Source organism: Zonotrichia albicollis, chromosome 3 (assembly GCF_047830755.1).
Source record: "Zonotrichia albicollis isolate bZonAlb1 chromosome 3, bZonAlb1.hap1, whole genome shotgun sequence".
Taxonomy (NCBI): Eukaryota; Metazoa; Chordata; class Aves; order Passeriformes; family Passerellidae; genus Zonotrichia; species Zonotrichia albicollis.
This window is the reverse complement of record NC_133821.1, coordinates 20,985,381-21,007,398: the sequence shown is the minus strand read 5'-3', so window position 1 is coordinate 21,007,398 and position 22,018 is coordinate 20,985,381. Positions and strand designations below refer to the sequence as shown.

The following is a 22,018-nucleotide window of genomic DNA, read 5'->3' as shown; positions in this document are numbered from 1 at the left end:
ATACAGGAGGAGAAAGTTCAGAACTCCTTGGATGTTCTTCCTGGATCCTAAGGAAGACACTACCAGCAAGTGGTGCAGGCTTTGGATCCTCTGTGCAGTTAGCTCGGATAAAAAGAGCCTTTTTTAGTCATGGCCAAGGGCCGCTTCCATTTATAATTGAATTTACCAGCACACATCACGATTGGGTCATGAAACTAAGGTTTAATTAATGAAACTAAGGTTTAATGAACAGAGAGTATCAGAGGCCCTGGAATAAAAATACTTCTGGTAGTTGCAAGAGAAACAGGAGAGATGTGTCTCTAGTTTTACACTCTGCTTTCAAAAAGCTGATCTAAAACCACCAGATTTTTAATGGAGGTTATAAACTTACATTTGCAGAAGAAAACATTTGTATCTTCTGTACGTGTTCAAAAATTTGTTCCAGGTTGGAAAATGCATTAAGAAATCATTTGGCAGCCCCGACATGACAAGAGCTGCAGTGCTCACCTCTGTACACGAGATGGGGGTGCAAAAATGCCATATCTGGGGAGGCAGCTGAAGTACTGCACTCCTCCCACGGAGCCATCGTTCTTCCCATGGGGCTTGTCCAGTTCAATCCCACACCAGAACCCTACATTGCAGAACAGTAAAATCAGGGCATTTGGAACAAAACACGACAGGCTTTGCTTCATCTAGACCACTGCCACAGTTGGCATTCACACACATCAAGGATAACAGTTTCTAGTCAGAAAATATAAAGATGCTAACAGTAAATAGGAATATTAAAAAATAGCTATCTATGCAATTATGTAAAAATTGTAACCTAACAGATCTAATTTTCTCAGCATTTTTATATGCTTTCAATAAAATTATTGACATTTTAATTAATACAAAACAGTTAAAACATTTGAGGAATATGTATATGCATATACATACTAAAGTAAAATAGAATGTTACTGGCCATAACTGGCTACTGGACAACAAGGAGACAGCAAAGAGCAGCACTGCTGTTTCACATTTCCCTCTTCATTCCTCTGACCACATGGTTTATGCCTCATCTGAGATCATCAACAGTAAAATCAAAGTTTTTATATTCTTTCCCTCTTTCTGGCAAGTTATAATTAATACAAATTGCAAGGCTGGTTGTGTGATATCAAGAGAAGGGTGCAAAAATTGGAACTGGCCATCAATTAATCCCATACAGAACACTGAATAGGCAGCAAGATGTTAATGAGCTTGATCATTCATAACCTGTGATAAATGTGAGCTAATTACACAAAGGTGCTAAATTTCATACTCCATTAGTAGTCCTTATGCTATCCATCCCCAGAAGATTCAGAATTTAATTCCAGTCACTTGGTGCTAAGGCACTGGATAAAACCGTAATTCTAATTATCAGCTCAAGAAACTCAAGAATGACAGCTTATGAATTAGAAGGGCTCAGTATATCAGAAGTTCTCCCCTTCCCACTTTTAGAATTAAATAAAGATCTGCATTGCACCAGGAGGAACACACCTTGGATAAGTTCCAGAGCTTTGATACACATTAGAACTGAAATACTTAAACATGCATCTGCTACATCTTCTATAAATTACTGGGTTAGCAAATGGTGATGATTTGTCATCTTTCCATCCTCACTTCTTACAATAGCGTGTTTTCCTCCAAAAAATTATGTTCCTGATTTAAAGCAGAGAGGGAGGAGACTTCACATTGTCAAACAGCTTTCAGATTTCAGAGGTGTCAGTGTATGTGGGAAACAGCCCTTTTGTCCCTGATCACTTCCTCAGCAGCAACACAAAGAGCAGTGACATTGAAGTGTCCCTCAGGGCACTGCAGTACCTGAGCAAGGCTGCCCACAGTGAAACTGGAACGGGGCAGGGATGAAACAACACCGAGCCTGTACACGGCCTTGCATCCTGACGGGGTTTTTTAAATGCTGATGCCACCCAGTGTCACCACAGAGCATTGCCAGTCAGCCACCAATGACACAGCCCTCAGCCAGAGCAGGTGCTCACACCAACACTGACCAGTGCTTCTGCATTACTCTTGCAGAAAGATTATAGATAGGGCCATAGAGAAGAAAAATTTGGTTACAATATTAGATTCAAAATTAATTTCCACAATGCAGAACAACTGGCTGCCTTTGACAGCACTTAGCTTCGCTGCAAAGTGTTTTTTAGCAAGGGAAAGGGAGAAGCTGAAAGGGAGAAGAATGAGAAAATGGTGGTAGGGGTTGAGGCTTCTTGAGGTATTTGCAGTTTTATTAATCTTGTGACCTAAAGGTTTGTTAGTTAAAATTTTAATGTTCACAATTACCCTCTTAAAGATGCCAATAAGTTAAGAAATGAGACTGGTACATGGCAAAGAGTGCCACTACTGCAAGAGTCAAGCTGTGTCAAAAAGCCTTAATACAAAAACTAAGGAGTAAATGAATGTGAGCTCAATAAACTATATACCCCTTTGGAGACTAAACTGAGGATTTTCAGAAAGCTTTGTTAAGAAACTGGACTCTGTAGTCCTTGTGGGTCCCTTCTAACCCAGAATATTCTGTGATTCTGTAATATCTACAACTTCAACATCAAAGTAGCTCTCCTAGGAAAAGTGGACAAATAAAAGTCACATTTTAAACCATTATTTTTTCCTGAAAGTTGCATTAAAGTAAAAAACATATTCAGTGAAACATAAGAGGGAGAGGGGAAGAGAGAGAGAGAGAAAGAGCAAACTTGTAAACAAATCAATTTAAATTTAGAATTCTTTTGGAAAGAGTGAGGGAAAAGATGAGGGTTTCCATTCAGTGCTCACATGTAAGCTATTCCATGCTGATTTGGCAACATACACAGAGCACTGCACATACCTGGTGCAAATTTTGTTGTCCCACAAAATCTAACAGTGCCTGTTCTCTGTCCCACCACCAGTACTCTGTCTCCAACCTGGATTTCTCCATCAAGAGCATTTTTCCTCGTGGTTGGGGAACTATACAGCCCTGGACAAGAGAAGAACAAGATCTGAAATCAGTGAGATAAAATCTTTGAGAAAGTTTTCAATAGCAAGCCAACTGATTAGTGAACAGAGTATTTAACACAGTGCACTTTCCACACATGGCAACACAAATTTTGCTTAGACAAAAACTTGCTTTGTGCAGCAGAAAAACTGAACTACAGCCTTTTCTCTGCTCTGAAAAGGGACATTGGCCAACTGTAAAAACACTTTGCATCTTGAAGACATTACAAAAATCTTTCTAAAAGTTGCCAAACTTAGGTTTATGGTTAAACTACTTCACAAGTGTCTTTCTCAAACCATCTAGATTCTGAAACAACAACAGCAGTTCTACGTAAGTACTTAACAGAGCAGTGAACTCCCCCTGTGAAAATACACCTCAGTGCAACAGACCATACCAGCACTAGTCTTAGACGAGGCAGAAGACACTCTGGTCAGGGCCTTTTTACTGCTGCTCGTTGAGTTCCTCTTCTTGGAGTAATTCCTTTTGCCTTCCAAGGAGGCAGTAGAAGAGGAAGAGCTGCTGTACCCAGGAAAACCTAAAGACATCAATTAAAGTTGTCCTTCAGGGATTATAATTTGGAAAAGGACAGATTAAGCAGAAGGGAGAGCTTCTGTAACATGGAAGTTATCTGCTCTCCATGGACCACAGAATACAAAGTGAAGAGCCAAAGTCAGAACTTGTTATGCAGTGTTGGCACAAACAAGTGTCAGGAATGACATGGGTGCACATGACCTTGCCTTGGGAATGTGGTGATAGCTGATGCTAGAAGAGGTCTCCAAAAGCCCATCTTTATTATTCTATGAAAGTTCATCTAAACAGTCCCAAGCATATTTATTAAAATATATGAGCTTTAGTAATAAGAGATCATACCACCAGCCTTTCAGCATCCAGCCTACTAAAGATTTGATGAGAAGTGGAAGGAAGGTGATATTATGTGAGTGAATTATTGCCTGGATTAAAGCCTACTATATTCCATTACATACTGTATTAATATTAAAATCTGTACTATAAAACAAGAATGGGAAATAAATCACTTTTATTTCCATTTGCAAATCCTAAAGTCTAAACTGTCCAATAAGACTTATGTTCATCTTTCCTGCTTCCTTTTCAAGATTCTTCCTCTTATTCCCTTTCTTAACCCCTTCTGCCCAAAATGAGGCAGGGGGTACAGCAAGACACATCTATGGTTCAGCTTATCAATGTGAAAAATTAAGATAATATTGCTTATCAAAATTTCCAGACTTTTGAGAAGCTTCAACCATTAGTTTTGGCAAACAGCTTGATATCAACACAGGGTTCATTTGTTCAATGCAATTTATTTCTCCAATTTTGCAAAACAGTGAGGAAGAACCGAGGAAAGGCAAAGGCAGTGGGTCCAAACAAAAGCTGAGGACAGAAATCTGAAGACTCTGAGATACTCACTGCAGTTAGGCACCAATAAAGAAAATGCAAATTACTGACTAAATAGTGACTGAACAGGCAAACTTCAGCTCCATGTCCAATATACATGCACATTTGCAGACACACATTACATGTACTTATTTAAAAGGATTCACTGGAGGTCAGACCACCATTTTTACAGGGATGCAACAAGAACTGCTCCAACTAAACCTGTCATCAAAATACTTCATTCTGTGGGAAATCACAGCGTGGGAGAAGGAAGAGCAGAAAGGACTTCATCAGACCATATAACTGATTCCTTTTCCTTCAGGTGAAACAATTATGTGTTGCAACACTCCTGACAGGTGAGTATTTGGCCGGTTCTTAAAAACTTTCCATCAGGGAAATCTCAAGACTTCCTCAGGAGTGTATCTCACCACATAATTATCCCTAGTGTTATAGGGTTTTGCGCCCCAAATACAAAACCTCAATCACCAGCAGTTTAAATCAAGTTTTTTTTACTCCCTATGCAGAGTGGGTTATACCAACCCTTGCATTCCAAAGCTTCCAGTTTTATTTCCAGCCTCTCATCTTCTGGCTTTTTAATCACACAATCACAAATTTCAAGTCTTTACTCCTAACTCATGTTTTATAAATCCAGTTGGTCTTTTCTGAATTCACAACTGTTCACTCACAGAAGCTATAAAAAGATGCTTCCTTCACAGACCTGCTGGAGCAAGTCCAAAGGAGGACATGGAGATGTTTAGAGGGATGGAGCACCTCTTCTATGTGGAAAGGCTGAGAGAGCTGGGGTTGGCAGCCCCAGAGAAATCTCACTGTGGCTTTTCAGTGCCTGAGGGGGCCTCCAAGACAGATGGACAGACTGTTCATGGATGGAAGCAGTGACAGGACAAGGGGTAGAGGCTTCAGACTGACAGAAAGGAGGCTTAGATCAGATATTAGGAAGAAATTCTTTCCTGTGAGGGTGGGAGACACTGGAACAGGCTATCCAGACAAGCTGGGTGATGATATTTAATGACCCTTGATGATCTTTAAGGTACCTTCCAAGTCAAACTATTCTGTGATTCTGTGCCTTAAAGGAGGAATATTCAAATTCACACTTCAAATTATTCCAAAGAAACACTGCTTTTACCAACACTTACAGTATGATTTTATAGAAAAAACCTTGAAGGGTTTTGTTTGCTCAAGACAGCTGAAAATGAGGTCCCTTTGTGTTTCAAGTTCAGCAAAGTACTGCTGTGGTAGAAGTTATCCAATTAAGAAACTAGACAATTGCAGAGAATGATTCACATGCAAAAGGCACTCTTTAAAAGCAGGTTTCACTTTTCACATTTGAAGCCTGTTCTTGTGATTCTGCCATGACACAACACCAAGGCTGTTAAGCACTGTCAGATGGTAACACTTTATTACAGAAGCATGAACAGACAGATAGAGAAGAGGAAAAAAAGACAACAGAATATTAAAATCTAGGCAGCAACAACACATGGTAAAGGTCTCCCTCAAAAACCTCAGCTGGTAATTCTGCAGATCCTCTGCAAGATCATTTACTAAGAGTCAGCTTTAAGGACTCTTCTATGTTCCTGCCCAAGTGTTCAGACAGAGGTGGTTACCAAACCAACACAGAACACCAGCCAAGCATCCACACAAATTACTTTGCTCCTAGAAAACCAAATTGAGACTTGCTTGAGACTTGAATTAAACAAGAATGGCAGCTTTTTTCTACAGTGAAGATACAGGGCTTTTACAGAGGTAGGGCAGCAATAATACTGCTTCTACCACACAAAGAATTTTTCTTAATATGTTAAAAAAAAATTTAAAATTATTTCATTACCATCTTTTGCAGGTACAGTTTTTCCCCTGTTAGCAGTCAGAAAGTTGTTTTCAGAAGCACTGTCTCTTTTTGTAATATTTAAGCCTATAAAAAGAATACATACAATTAAATATACACATCCTAACAAGAAACAATAATTTTACAGAAAGTCACATAAAAACAATTTTTGCAGATTATGCAGATTTGAAGATTACTGGATGCATGAAAAAATTTATAAAACTGTACAATTCCTTAGACACCGGATAAATGGGTAAAATGAGGAGTGCAGAATTGTTCTGATGGATAAGCACAGACATAAAATCCCTTAACGTATTAAACCAGTCCAAACTATCTTGCCAAACAATAAACAAATGGTTTATAAAATACTGATTTTATATTGAAGGAATTTTATTTAAATCTTTCAAACATTCATATCTATAACATTCACTTTAATAGACTTAAGGTCTACTATTCACCAGCAATAATTTCATAATTTCTGTTTTAAAGATTACACATCAAGGTTTTGAGTGAGATTTGAGATCCAATCTTCATTCAGACTACAAATAATGATGTAAGCATGCCAGTATGATTTTGAAGAGCCTAACTCTCAGAGCAGCAATGTTGTGATATGTGTAGAAACTCATACTCTCACCTAAGTTATAATTTGCAAACAGTTATTTTACATTTCTGACAGTTTCCAACCCTAATTCAATGAAGAACAAGCTTATCTATGATTTATCCCCTCCCTGTCATGAAAGAAAAATCACATCTGTTTTATTTAACTACATCTCTCAGCTTAATTCAGCCACAGGGACTGAACTAGTTTGTGAATATATAGTATTTCCCAAATTTTTATGGCCATTAAGGCATCAGATCAAAAAACTAGTTGTTTGTGACTGAAAGCACATTTCTTAACTTTATCTCTGTAATCCTTTTCCTACAAACTGAAAAAGATCTTTTCTCATCAATCTGATGGATTATTCAAACCCAGTAGAACCAAATAAAATTTCAAAACCCCTATACAGTATTATAAGTATATTTTACTTTGCAGCATATAACCTTACCTACAAAAACCATAATTATTTTTGTTGAATCATTATAAACCAATGTATTCCAGGGAGGAAGTTTAAAGGAAAGAAATGTGACCTGGTGATGCACATGAACACTGCAAACCCAAGTTCTGCCTCTGCAACTCTGTCCTTGCCCCAGTGCTGCCAGCCACTCAGCCAGGCATGTTAATTGCCATGGAATTCTGTGCTGTGTTCCCTGCACACAGCAGCTTCCAGACACTCACAGCCAATGGATGTAAGCTCTCCTGGGCAGATGATGCTTAACTCACTCTGATTTCTACCCTAAAGCAAGGTATCAAATGTTTAAATTTTACAAAGACACAACTGCACCTCTGGGACAGAAAAGGTGGGTTATGACTGAACTAGGTCAGTGACAAAGGAAAAGTCCCTCCCATTTTAGTTTAATGGGTTACAAACAGTTCACAGCAAAGTGAATCAAACACTGGAAAATATTTAACAGAAGAAGGCAGCTTGGATCTGCTCCTGAGCAATACTCCTAACAAACTGCTTATGCCAAGAAGCTTTTTATGCAAGATGCCCATTTATAAATAGCTTGTATCTTGTGCTAATTGTAAATACAGACACGTACTCCCCCCTCAATCTATGCAGAGAAAAGTTACATAAGTCATCCAAAAAGCTGTCAAAATGCATCTTTTCCTGGCACCAGCCTGCTGCTTGCTTCTATACCCTGCATATTTCAGGTGAAGTGTGCAGTGTTTTAGGGTGCTTGGGTAAATTCAATGGGAATGTGTGTTATCTTCCATCCCTTAAGCTGTGCTGCCTTAGTGTGAGTCACCTGAACAGGGCTCAAAGGCAGAAGAAATGCCAATGAAATATTTACTGACATGATTACATAGGCAGCCAAACACGGGGGGCCAGATTATGCATGGCCAGCACTGCACACAGCAGGGAAGAGCCTGTTCTCCAAACAACTTGGAACCTGAACAGTCAGAAAACATGGATCACTCACTCCACAGGGAGGGAACTTACACAGAAGGATTAAGTAATTTGAGCAAATTACTAAGAAAGTAAACCAGAGCCAGAGACTGAGCCCATAACTCCAATCAGCAGACTGAGGCCTTATTACAAGGACAACCTCTCTCTTCTAATTTGGCACTGGTTTTATTCAGATAATTTAATAAGCAGATAAAACACAATGAGTTAAATAGTTTCTTTATAGAAAGAAAATAAATCTCTTCAATTTCTAGGCATAAAGGTGTATAGATTACTTACTAGATTTTTATTCCTTGCAAATTCTCCAGGAATATCTTAGTGAATAGAGCCTCATTAGGTTGAGACACTTAATTGTTACCACAGCCAATTAGAAATTACTTTAATGGCTCAAGAATGAATGTTGTGGTGAGAGGTTCTCTATAGAGAGCATGTAAAGAGTAGAAACTGTCACAGTACATCAGACACTGTAATCACAGCTCCACACAACGTCCTTCCAGCATCACTCCACAGGCCAGTGAACTTCCAACCAGGACAACATGGAGTTAATGAATACCTTATCACCTCATCCCAGGCTATGAACTAACTCCAAACAAAAATTTTAATACCAAGATTTACTAATTCTTGAAGATTAGCATTTCTCCATCCCATGTCAACATGCAAGAAAATACTCACCAGAATTCACTTTGGAAGTTATATGTGTCACATCTACTTTCTTGGATTTGACCAAAGGTGAAGAGCGTGTGGAAGAGCTTCGTACGGAGCTTTTCTTGTGATCAGAAGCCTTGCTAATTTTGGAAAGGGGTGCAAAGATACCTGGAGAGAAAATTGTATGTGCCAACAAAGAACCATAGATAATGGTAAAGTAATGAAAATTTGCAGCTAGTCTCTCTCACATCAATTAATTCAGTGTTTTTTATAGCCACCATCATAACTTGCTATGCTGACAAAGCACTTGCAGGGTAGGAAGGACAAGCTCAAGAGAACAGTGAAATCAAAATCCTTATCAAGCAACTCGAACAGAGTAGTTGGAAACACTCAGACTATCAATTAGAATCTCCTTTTTATCCTAACAGTAACATTCAGTCTCCACTGCTACAAAACTCATCTTTGTATGCCCTGTGTGACCACAGCATCTCACTAAAAATACCTCAAGCTCCACGTTAGAAAACAACTACAAGCAGGAATGTCTGACCAAGGAAGACAAAGCAGGTAAAGAAACATGGCTATTATTGTTACAGTACAAACAAGTCCTTTCAACAATATCAATGAAAAACCAGGAAATCTCACAGTTTCAAGGAAAGAATCAGAAATTTTGACTGGTTGGTTGTTTCAGTCATTTTGCAAATAGCTGCAGCCAAAACTTCAGGACCAGCTAAAGAACCAATAAATCAAACAAAGCACTACAAAGAAAAGCAACAGAATCTGGTTTTTATCCTCCCAAACAGCTCAAACCTTCCAGTACTCTTTAAATTTGGAGGTTTAAAAATTGAAGAAAAAAAATAAAATAAAGGCTATACCGCGTTTTGGTGCACACTTGAAGTACTGGACTTTTCCAACACTTCCATTGTTCTTCCCTTCAGGTTCATCCAGCTCTACACCAGCCCACTGGCCACTAGCAAATTCTGTTGTGCCACAAAATCTTAAGGTACCAACCTAAGAGAGAAAGCATCAACACAGAATGGGTTTGTTAGACAAGTATTGTTCATGAGAAAATACTATTGGTTATGAAAGAGACAGCAAGTCATCTCCAAAACACAAGACAAGTCACCACAAAAATGCAAACATCATTTCCCTCACTTGTACACATTCCTACCTTTCAACACCACTCAATACATTTTCCAAAAGGTCTTATTCCTTCTGTGTGCATTTTGCATTAAACATTATGGACAGATGCCACAACAGACAAGAATTAGACAGTAAGAACCACTGTAAACACAGCTCTAGGTTAGCAAGCCCATGCCCAGTAAGAGGTTTCACTTGCACTGTTTATCCAAGAATAATTCCAGAATCAGGGCTAGGTATCTTCCTGAACTGAAAGTTCCATAGAAATATTAGACAAATCTGTGTGTGCATAAATACACACAAGCATATATATTTTTAGATATATATATATATAGCAAAGGTTCAAGGGTAAACTTCAGAGCATAATTTTTTCTTTGGAGAAGATTCATAAAGATTCCCTCCTTATGATTAAATAAAATTTTAAAAGCCAGCAAATGTTTTAAACATTTAAAATGTTTTAAACATTTGCTGTTGCTTCAATAAATACTATAAACTGAACAGATAAGCGTATGAAGAATATCAAGACAGACCAGTCCTGCTGGTAAACCTCATTCTCCATAAATATACATTATAAGTTCACACACTTCAACCAAACAGGGAAGGAATAACTACAAGAGTTGCATTTAACATTGATTTAAATTAATTTTTATATTTGATTTTTAAATTAGTTTTAGTAATAAAAAACTTTGATCTTTCAGTTGCTCTGTTTTCCTCATCTCATGTGACTTCAATGTTAGTTCATTTTACACTATGACTCCACTGTTTAATCCAAGCCTCAGAGAGTAAACAGATAGAAACAATTTTTTTTTAACAACAAAACCTTCGAGGTACTCTTTCCTAATGTCTGTAAAGAAATAAACACAACCCAGAGCCTCTTCTTTTATGCTGAGGATCTCCTTAAACTTGACTGTTATAGGCAGGTATGTCACACTAATCTAGACTGAGACCTTTTAGCTACTGACACAGGGATCAAATTCGTCCAGGGGAAGTTCAGCCAAGCAGCCCCACAGATTCCTACAACTCCTCCACTTGCTTTCCAGGCACAAAGAGCCAAAGGGCATTTACTAGGCAGAGAGGAGAACAGCCAGCATCTTAAACCGGAGGTGGGAGATGCAAAACTGCAGCTCCAATTCTGCCCAAGGACCTGTGCAAGCAAGGAGCAGGGGATCTCTCTTGCATGAGACACAGCAGGGGTGGTTTTCTCCCAGCTGCTGATCTCCCATTTCACCAGATGTGATCCAAAAGGACACTCAGCCTGGCAGAGCAGGAGCTGGTGGAGCTGTGGGGCCCCCAATCACGTACACATGAACACCTGCTTACACAGACTCCTACCCTGCAGGACAACCACAATGACAGACACAGCAGGAGTCAGGAGAGGAATCCATTCTCCCTCTGGCATCTACTGTGCTTGGCTTTCAAGCTTCATTAAAGCTGACATGTTAGGAGGCTGCAGAAGCAGCAAAGACAACAGGAACCCGTAAATATAGCTCCAAAACTGCTGCTGTTCCAAGTGCCCTCGTGCCAGCCTCCATATTCCAGAATGAGAACTGATCCAGGAGAAGGTTAAAAACAGGGCACCATTTTACTCATCCTGTTTTCACTTTTGCTCCACCCTGCAGGAATTCAGGAGTATTAAGGGGGAGGGGAAGGCAAATGGTATTCTATTTGCCATCTATATGGCAGCTGTCTTCTGTTAAGTGGGCAGTCTTCCTTATCTCTTCCACAACCACCCCTCCCTCCAGGGAGACATCTGCTGATAACAGACTACTGAATGTCACTGCATGACTGATAAGAGCTACAGCATCCCATTGGGAGATGCCTCACCCAGAGGGAGGAGCCAAGCATTGCTACCTGGGTATAATCTGGAGATTCTGGAACACCAGCACAGCTTCTCCACTGGACTCCCCAGAGCAACAGCAGCTGCCTCTTCCTCTGGATCTTCAGAGGAAGAATACATCCTTCTCTACAGGATCCCTGCTCCAGTAGAGCCACACCTGACACTCCAGGAGGATTGCAGCCACAATTTCAACTGGACTGCCACCAACACCAGGTCATATTCTGACTCTGTCAGTGTTGTTTTTGTTTACTGCATTGTTTATTTTGTCTTTTTATTTTCTTCCCTAATAAAGAACTGTTATTCCTGCTCCCACATTTTTGCCCAAGAGCCCCTGTACTTAAAATTTATAGCAATTCAGAGGAAGGGGGTTTACATTTTCCATTTCAGGGGAGGCTCCTGCCTTCCTTAGCAGACACCTGTCTTTCCAAACTAAGACACAGAATGAGAACTGACCCAGGAGAAGGTTAAAAACAGGGCCCTATTTTACTCATCCTGTTTTCACTTTTGCTCCACCCTGCAGGAATTTAGGAGTATCAAGGGGGAGGGGAAGGCAGGGCTGAGAACAACTTCTCCATTCAGGCAAAAGGAGAAAAGGGGTGGGAAGCAATGTGGGAGTACTGCACAACAGCTCCTTGCACACAAAGGAAGGAAGGGAGGAAAGCTGCTGTGGAAATGGAAGTTCAAAAAGCACAATCACATTCCTTCTTCCCACCTGCTCTAGAACAGATTTGGCTCCCTTGAAGAAAAACAACCTAGCTGTAAAGCCCTGTTGGCTTTTGGCAGCACAAAACCAGCTTCTAACAACTCCTTAAAAAACACTGCAACAGCATAATCAATTAGAAGAATAAAAGCAAAAAAACCCAGGCAGCTCTGTCCGTGCACAGTGAGCACATTACAGCACAAACTGTTCTGTGGGCCTTACACAAGAGCACCAATTTCATCACTTTCTTGCTCTAAAGCCTCCATTAACTTGCACTTACATTATCTCTTCTTGCTGCCACTGTGATTTCTGATAAAAAAAACTTCTGTCTTTAAAGAATAAGTGGCTTTCTGTACATACTTCAGTTAAAATGCCTTCTGCATAGCTAGTGATTCCTTTGCTTTCCCTGACCCAATTTCAAGACTACAGTAAATTAAAATACACAATGGGAGCTGCTTCACACTCTTGCTGGAGATCACTTTAGAATCTTTTGGTTGTGACAGCTACAAATCTGAAGTTATATTAGGAAAGCTATTAATGTGAAAGCTATTCAAATATAAAATTTTGCTCAAAAATGCTTTCAGCATTTACCAGGAAAAAAGTACTTCTCTGAAAGAGTTCTAGCACTTAGATCCCTTGCTATCACAGCAAATAAAAAGTCTGAATACTGAATGCAATATTAATGCTACAGTTTTAAAATGTTTCAGAAAGGTGGCTATCGTGGTACCTTCTAAAGAGCTATTCACATTTGAGCTGGACCTCTATAAGCTACACCCTTATACTTCCAGAGAACCATGTAACAACCCTGTTGGCACAGCACTGCTTCAAAGATTTTAGCTGCATTGCACCAGTGAAATTGGGTTACTATGGGCTAAGCAGAACTGAAGGGTTTTTTCCCTGCCTTCTGGAAACTATCAGGAGTACTTCACAAATGCACACTCCTAACAAAGCTGGGCAACTCACAAAGTAATTTGCCAACTTTACCATCCCTTTGATGTGACACCAAAAAAGTTAATAAGAGCTGAGCCATGCTATAGGAGACTGTTAAAAATCATTTAAAGACACAATATGCAGCCTCTGCCTGTCAAAACTGTTTTTCATAATAACGACTTTATCACACAACTCCTCAGCTTATTACTTTCCCTAACCAGTTCCTTGCTGCCATTCAGAGATCACAGCTAGCTTCCAGAAAGCATTTCAGACCCTCAAACTGAGGTATGTCTCCAAAGTGGTAAGAAATGGACTCCCCAGGAATTATGAGAGCAGTGCCAGGCTGGTGGCCATACCTTCTGTCCTGCAATAACAACACGATCTCCCAGCTTCAGGCCAAGTGACAAAAGCATGGCCCTGCCTGTGACATGGTCATAGGTTGGAATCATGGCTTTGGAGATGTCACACGAGAGAGGCACTGCATCCAGCAGGATCTGCTTGATCTCCTTTGCACTGGCTGCTGCATCTGCCATTTCCAGTGGCATATCCACTGGATCAGGAACCACATCTGCTGGAATCTGCCCTTTGTCATTCTGTAGAAACATAACACAGCACAGGATTTAATGTTGTTACAAGATAAATCTGACCAGGTGAAACCACAGTGTTTCACAAACTGTTTAATCCTCTTTATTAGATCTTTTTCCTAGAATATAAGCAACTATGAAAAAATCCACATTTTCAAATAAGGATACCAAAACATCCTAGCATGTACAGCATCTCATTTTTGAAACTGACAAGTAACCAACATTTTCAAATTTAACAACATTATTAGGACTCAGAACATCTCAAACAAGACACTTGTGTCTATCTGTGTACCTGAACACAGAGTTAGGAAAGCAAAGCAGATTTCTGGTCTGTAATGCCAACACCAAAATGTCAACTCCTCCCAAAGAATCCATCTTTACCCAGCATATAGCTTCCTCCCTGGGGAGGCTTATTTCAAATGTAGGAGGGAATTTGATTAATGTATGTTGCATGTATAGAATATGCAAATGTGATGGCTCACACGAGCACCTGAATAAATCTGTGCAGGTTTATCTAGGCACAGACTATCCTACGAGAGATGGATATCAGATCCTATGAGAGGAAGGGCAGAGTCCTTTCCAAACACATCCTGGTCCCAGAGAGCTGTGACTGTGACTCCCTGCATGTCCTGTGTGACAGGACAAGTTGCTGTAGCACCAGCTCCCCTGGAGTTACCCTCACCTCCAGGCAGCTGCCCAGAGAGCAGGTACTGTCAGGCTGCTCCAGGGACAGTCCTACCTACACTCTTTAGCAAAGCCATTGGTGTGGAGCTGTGGCTGTCTGCCCATTTTCACAATGTTTGCAGCAAAATAATCATCTCAGTCTTCCAAATTTGTCTCAACTGAGCCCCTGGACTCAGACATTACCAGCAGGAATGATACACACTAAGATTGTACTTGTTTTGGTCCCTTCAAAACAAGACTAGAAGTTCAATGTTTCCTGAGCCCCCTCTCAATCCATCTCAAAGCTAGAAAAGTATAATCCTTACTCAGAATTTACACTGCTGTTCCCAAATAATCCAACTCTACCCACTGTCTCTAGTCAAAACTTTATTGCAGGTTTGAGCAATTCAACACCTACCATTCCTTAAAAATTCCCCATCACTCCGTAAGAAAAAATCACACTACCTTAAAAACAGGAAATAGCTGGGTTAAAGTTGGGTGGGGAGTTTGAGCTTGCAGTCATGGCATTAGAGATTATTTTGGTCACATCAGCCCTACAGTTTAGCCCACCAGGTGCCCTGCAAACACAAAACAGGGGCAGAGCAATGGAAGGAAAGCAAGGTGGAAGCTCAGGGGAAGCTCAGGATTTCCCTTCTCAAGGGCACAGCCACCCCTGGCAGCTCAGAAAGCTTGTGCAACTACAAAGCAGCACTGCCTGTGACAACAGACTCCCAAACACAACAGCTGCCAGAGAACTTGAGACACATTCATGCACACTGAATAGAGAGACAAAATGAAACCCACCATTTTCTAAGAGATCTAGATTGAATATCATGAAGAACTGTATGGACAATAATGTTCCAGAAGATTTCACAGCAATAGTGCCACATGAAATAATGACTTTTGAGTACCCTTAAAACAATTATGATTTCTCATTTAAAATAAACCCCTTCATTTGAAAATGGAGAACTGAGATACTGGTTTTGTTAAAACAAGAAAACCTTCCAAGCCCTCCCCCCAAAAACACAAACAACAAAAAAACCCCAAACACCCAAATCAAACACAAAACTCAATCAAAACCCAAGACTGTGGCAGCAACCCAATATTAGACACATATTAGCAACACTCTGCACTCTAACCTATGCCTACTATTAGGTTACTGAGGAGAGCAGGTGATGTTTATGCATTCTCAGTTACTCATGCTAACATCAGGCTCACTGCTAAGCTCAGCACTGCATTTCTGGAGGGCAAGGATTGCACTCCTCCATTTCTGAAAAGATCCCCCACTGCCATGGGGACTCAGCTGATGTGAGACACCCATGAGTATTAATAAATGAAAGCTCAAACAACAAACAGAAAAACCTCTTGAAAGTTATTTGAACTAATGAACCAGACCATGACACAAAAATGCAAACTTCAACACACAAGTAGGACAAAGCATACAGAATCAACCACTATGAGTTGCAAATATCTTTTTCTGAGGCACTCTCACTCCATGTAGCACATTTTCAGCTAGTCAGAATCCTGGACAGACTGTTCATTATTTCCAGGTACCTTTTTCACCTTCTGGTAAATCTACAACCTAACTCCTTACCCTAAAGGCAGGATTTGCTCCGTGTTCCAGTAAACACTTGACAGCTCCTGTGCATAGGTTAAATGCAGCAATATGCAAAGCTGTTCCAAAATCAAAATCACTACAGGTGGCATCCACATCTGCAATTAAACATCACATGTGAGGTATGCAAGTCTGTTACATGAACATTTCCCCCTACAGATTCCTTGAGAGGACATTCATTTTTACAGTTTATGCTAGCATTTACACAGACACACCATTATTTATGTACCAAATGCATATAAGAAGTAATTCTACATGGATATCAACCTTATTTGCATCTGTTTATTCACACCACGAACCAACCTGGAAGATGAGCATGTACTTTCCCTCATTTTTTAATACTGATGGTTTAACTGCAAAATTGCTGCTACTCAGGGTGCCCAATCTACTGTGCCAAGATTAACAAGTGACTAACTTCAGGTTTGCAAGTAAATTAATTTTTTAATGTTTCAGACACATTTATATTTTATTGCTTCTGTGTGTCAAACATGAAAATGAGATGCATCTTCAACCAGTTGTTTTCCTTTGTGAGCAGGCAGTACGGCAAGGGAAAACTGATTATACATTTGCTTTACACTGATTTAATTACTAATGGCCAAGAATGAAGTAAGAGCTGGTGATTGTTATAATTTCTTTGTTTTCAAAGAATTGCACTCTGAAGGGTCTCACACTGATAGTCTGGAAAATGGAGAACTGCATCTGACTGGAAGTGATTTAGCACAATATATATTTCCATCAGTTGCTCCCAATATATCTTTCAATCTGCTATGAAGTTATTACTGTTCTAGAAGATTGGAGTTTAAATGTCTGTTTAATCTGAGGCTCCTCTCTTAAATTACACATTAGAGATGTCATTTTGAGTCAGTTAGGTATAGCACTGTTAATTAAAAATGCCAGTTGATTTAATATACAAGCACAACACCACAAGTATTAGCAATCATGTTCCAATTTGAAATACCAGTGAGGAACATAAAACTTTCCACCTCAGGGCTGAAGAGTCTTCTCATATTTTCCAGTATCAGTCTCCATCCCAAAAAACAAACACTAGCCCTTCTCACAATGCTATAAACAAAGTATATCCCAACTGCATCAACATCCTTATATAGTTACACTAAATAAAAATAAAACATCAACAATATAGAAAATATGCAGTTATATATGTCTGTATAGACATGTTAAGTTCATACATACTAATAAAACTGACTCAATTTTATAAAAATCCAAGGTAACAAATTTGCAATCAGAATTTAACAGTTTTGCAATTGCTGTGATTGAACACAAACATGAAAAAAGGCTGCATTCACATGCCTCAATCCTAATGAGAGCTACTCATGCAGATGTACCAAAGGTCAGAAGACATCACCAGTTTAAAACCAGCTAGAAGCTGAGGAGCTGCATACAGCCATTGAAACTTCCATGGGATATAGCCAAACATTTCTGCATACACAGGAACCAATTTGCAGAAATACTGGTCAGTAGCATCAGCTACTGAGCCAGCAACAGCTGCATGTATTCCTATTTTGAAAAACAACTGATGTATGGTTTGGTTTTTTGAGTTAGACTCTGTGACTTCCTCAGACTTGGAAGCTTCATGCTCAGATTTTCTGAACAGTTCTCTTACAGCTTCAACCTAAGGGGGCATAGTAGAGGTGACAGAAAGACAAATATCAAATGTTACCTGGTAACTACCCCCAAACTGTCTAGAGGAAAATAATATACAATTTTTGTATTTAAAAGCTCTAAAAACCCAAGACCAAACTAGCTCTCTCCTGTAGCAACTGAGGAGTAAATCTGTACGAAGACTTTAACTACAGAGTCATAAAGAAAGCAGTTGAGCAGTGAATCAAAAGGAAACACCTGTGCTTCACAATGGGTGTCTCAGAGTCAGCACACCACTGTCTTGAAAAGTTGTTTTTATATTAACAACCATTTTTTCTCCAGTTTAGTATGGATCCATCCAAACCATGTTCACCTTCTACGTATGTTCTTCCTTCTCTGCAAACTGGCTGATGAAGTATGGAGCAAAATTGTTCTATTAATTCAGACTATCCCTTGTTTCCATGTCACAGGGCAAACAATTTTACATATTTCCTGAGATTAAAAATATCAGCTGCTTATCCAAGAATTGCCAGAATGGTTTCCTTGGAAATCTGAGCAAAGTTCCACCCCTTCTGTGGGAACTGCACAGGAGGAGAACACCAAATGCCAACAAGGTCTGAAAGGAGACTGCTGATGCAAATTATGGAAGCCAGGCTATTGAAATGTGATGTGGACTTAACTACAGTGCAGTCTGATTTTGTCTTTTGTTATCCACCCACACGTGTCACCTCCTAAGCAAGTGACACCAGCAACAGCACTGCTTAGCAATTACCTCCACGGAGATTCAAGATGTGGTAAGCAAGCCCTGGGTACTCCAAAAGCCTACTAGCTTTTCAAACTGCTAAGACAGAGTCCCTAGATAAAAAAAAATCCTTTTGCAAACTAGCACAATCAGAAGGATATTTAGTAGAACAAATTCACATTTGTACAATTTTAGTGATAAATTCACACTTGTACAATTTTAGCGATAAAGTTGCTTACTGGTTTTGCTGTCCTGACCAAATTAGAAACAAACAGTTCTGATCAGAACCATTTCTGTACTTCCATGTGCATTAGTAGAAACAGGTCTCCAACTACCAATCCTTCACAGTATCATTCCAAAAGGTGTCATCTATTTATGCCAAACACTAAAGTCAAATTGCTCCTTAAACAGGATGACCTACATAGCTGAGAAATGGGAAAACGAGCACATCAAAATTGCCTCAGTCACAGGTTTGCCACATGATATTGCCAAATCCCCACTACTCCTTTAACCTTCTCCCCAAATTTCAATGTTTTCAATGTTTCATACTTCTCAATGTTTAAGCAACTTAAAAACCACAAGATTTTACTAGAATAGTTGTATGTTTGGTTTTCTGCAAACATTCCCTTAGCTCTCAATAATTTAAGATTAACCTGTTTGCTTTCCAATCTATTTGAAATTTCTATTGTCTTGTACAAAGCTCAGGTTTAAAAACCAGCAATGGAAACAGTACAGTAAAGCACTAAAAAATAACTTTAGAGAAAAATGAACCAATGAGGCTGAATACAAGATTAAGAAATTATTTATGTATAATGGATAAATAAACACCAGACTTAACAGACCACAATATATCAGCTCAGGATCTACAAAATATGGCCAACTGCATGAAACAATGGTCACAATGCCTACCTTTTGGCTTTGCATTTTTCAAAATAACACTGATGAGTTCTGGAACATCAAAGTAGGCAGCATAGTGCAAGGCATTCATGTTTGTCCAGCGGCTGCGCAAGCTGCTGTCAGCACCCAAATCAATCAGCTGGGTTGCAAATTTTACAGCAGTTTCAACATCACCTGCAGGGTCATTTTTGTAAAGAATGCATTAGTGATTTATTTATTTTTCCTCAAAAAACACATACATGGTTATGTTTAAAACAAGACATACATTAAGCCCTTCAAGCTCACAGCAGAACTATTACTATGCCTTTTTTTTTAGGATTAGGATACAGAAATCTTTGCCCTTTATGATAAATGGCTGAAATCTCTAGTGTATAATAACACTATCTGTTTTTCTCTAATGTAAGTACTGCGTCACCCAGCAAACCCAGGAGTTTTAGGATCATGGTAGGAGAAAAAGAATTGCACATCACAATTTGATGTTGAAGTTTATGTTAAAAAACGTGCCAACACCAGGGAAGATGACCTATGCCAGACTTCTCTCAAACTCAGAAGAAAAGTGGGCTCAGGTCAACAAAAAAGTAACAAAACATAGAAAAGTTAGTAAGAGTGTTCTAACAGAGTTAAATGTGCTCTCATTTCCAGTATTTATGACCATAATCATGCAAACAATAAACTTTGATCTCTTCTGACATGAACAGGGTGAAAGAAACAAAACAAAAAGAACAGCCAGTCACCTAAATGTTCTGCTGTAAAAAAACTGCAGCAAAAACCATAGCAAACTTGCAGCTTGACCCTCAGTCTGAAACTGCCTTTGCCACATGAAGTATCTGTTTAAGCTGCTACTACTCTCTGTAATACCCATACCACTAACTCAGCTTGCTCCCCATGGCTACAGCTGCAGTTCTGCACCTTCCTTGCTCATGGCCACCAGAACAGAGAAAACCAAGCAAAAGGAAAAAAAAATATCTGCTGCAAGGAAAAATCCTGTAAGTGTCAGTGGGATAAGCTTATGTGAGTCAATTAGGTTTTTACATCTATAATGACTTTTTTTTTTTAACTCACCAATGCCATGAGCCCCTGATTTGCAAGTGTAATGCAGGAGAGTCATATCAGTCAGTCCATCTCTGTCATTCACATTGCAACCCCTTTTAATGATCTGACAGGCAAGCAGAAAACAAGCACATTTTAGCTCTGGCATCTCTCTGACATCACTACTATTTCCTAAGTTATTGCAGATATACTGACTCCTGGATTCATTGCAATGGCTAGGAACAAAGAAGCCTGCCAGAAAAGCCTCTTAACTGCAGAACTGAGCAACATATATAAATGCAATAAATAGCATTATAATTAACCTTCATTATTTACAGATTAAAAAATCTTTATATTGCTCCTTCTAACATATACTTCACATGCTAAGAAGTTAAGCAATTAACTGCATGAGAAAATTACTTATGAACCTCTCCCCTTGTTCTTTGATCTCTCAACAATTACCCAGCCCACTCCCACACAACCCCAACAAAAAGAAGCCCACAGTTATAATATGGTAGGATTTATTGTTACTGCACTTCCACAGAAAAACAAGAAAGTGGGATAGAAATACTAGAAACACATTTTGTGCCTTGGAAATATAGCCTTTAAGGTCAGGCTTTAACAGTAACTTCATATATTTTTGGGGTTTGAGTTTGGTATTACTGCTAAGTAGGAAACTGAAACACCAAGGTGAAGGGTCTCAACACAATTGCCTTGAGAGAAACATTGTTTATACTATCCATGCAAATGTACTACATTTTATCCATCATCTCTCTTTTTCCAAATAAAACCTGACAACTTGTGGAATACAAGGCATGATCAGTCACTACTTGTTAAAAGGCAGAAACTGCATTTATGATTAATTCTGCTTCTGAATAACTGGTTTTATTCACTGTCAACACAGTATTTAACATTGAGAGCACTCAAGGATCTTCATTTGCATCTCACCTCATTCCCAATGATATCAATATTCTGCTGGACCTGTGGAACCCACTGCCTTAAGATGGCAAACAATTCAGAAACTGATGTTTTGGGGTCGAAGAGTATTTCTTGGCATGCTGCATCATTGGGATCGAAGAAGGAAAACTCTGTTAAAAACAAAAGTCTTTATATAAGATCTTGATATTTAACATGCATCTAGTTTTTCAAACTCAGAGGCAAAGAACAGCAGAGAGAAAACATCTTCCTTCTTCTTCTTCCATCACAATTTCCATGGAACATACCAAAATATAAACACAGTCTAATCATGAAGGCACTCTGTGACCTCTGCTATTTTCAGTATGCATCAATCCCAGCTGGTGGCAGCTGCAGGAGACAAACACCTTCAAAAATTAAGATACCAAACCAAAACCAGGCTAAAAAAAAAAGCCAACACTACTTTTAAAGATTTTAAGCCTCATGTTCTTTCAGGCAATCCAAACTGTA

The 22,018-nt window shown here is 39.3% G+C and overlaps 1 protein-coding gene across 9 annotated transcripts in view; it reads right to left on the bottom strand.

The window, feature by feature from the left end:
* Positions 1 to 22,018, bottom strand: part of CLIP4 (CAP-Gly domain containing linker protein family member 4) — a 31,227-nt gene that overhangs the window by 2,572 nt on the left and 6,637 nt on the right. For 8 of the 9 annotated variants that reach the window (XM_074536916.1, XM_074536915.1, XM_074536914.1 and 5 more), the window contains 11 exons: positions 21,542 to 21,681; positions 20,627 to 20,720; positions 19,577 to 19,738; positions 16,306 to 16,424; positions 13,821 to 14,057; positions 9,733 to 9,868; positions 8,888 to 9,028; positions 6,213 to 6,296; positions 3,375 to 3,515; positions 2,834 to 2,962; positions 487 to 610 (listed from right to left, as the gene is read on the bottom strand). In XM_074536916.1, coding sequence (XP_074393017.1) covers positions 487 to 610; positions 2,834 to 2,962; positions 3,375 to 3,515; positions 6,213 to 6,296; positions 8,888 to 9,028; positions 9,733 to 9,868; positions 13,821 to 14,057; positions 16,306 to 16,424; positions 19,577 to 19,738; positions 20,627 to 20,720; positions 21,542 to 21,681 — 1,507 coding nt within the window. The remainder of the gene's footprint in view (positions 1 to 486; positions 611 to 2,833; positions 2,963 to 3,374; positions 3,516 to 6,212; positions 6,297 to 8,887; positions 9,029 to 9,732; positions 9,869 to 13,820; positions 14,058 to 16,305; positions 16,425 to 19,576; positions 19,739 to 20,626; positions 20,721 to 21,541; positions 21,682 to 22,018) is intronic. The other variant, XM_074536918.1, reaches the window with a different exon arrangement.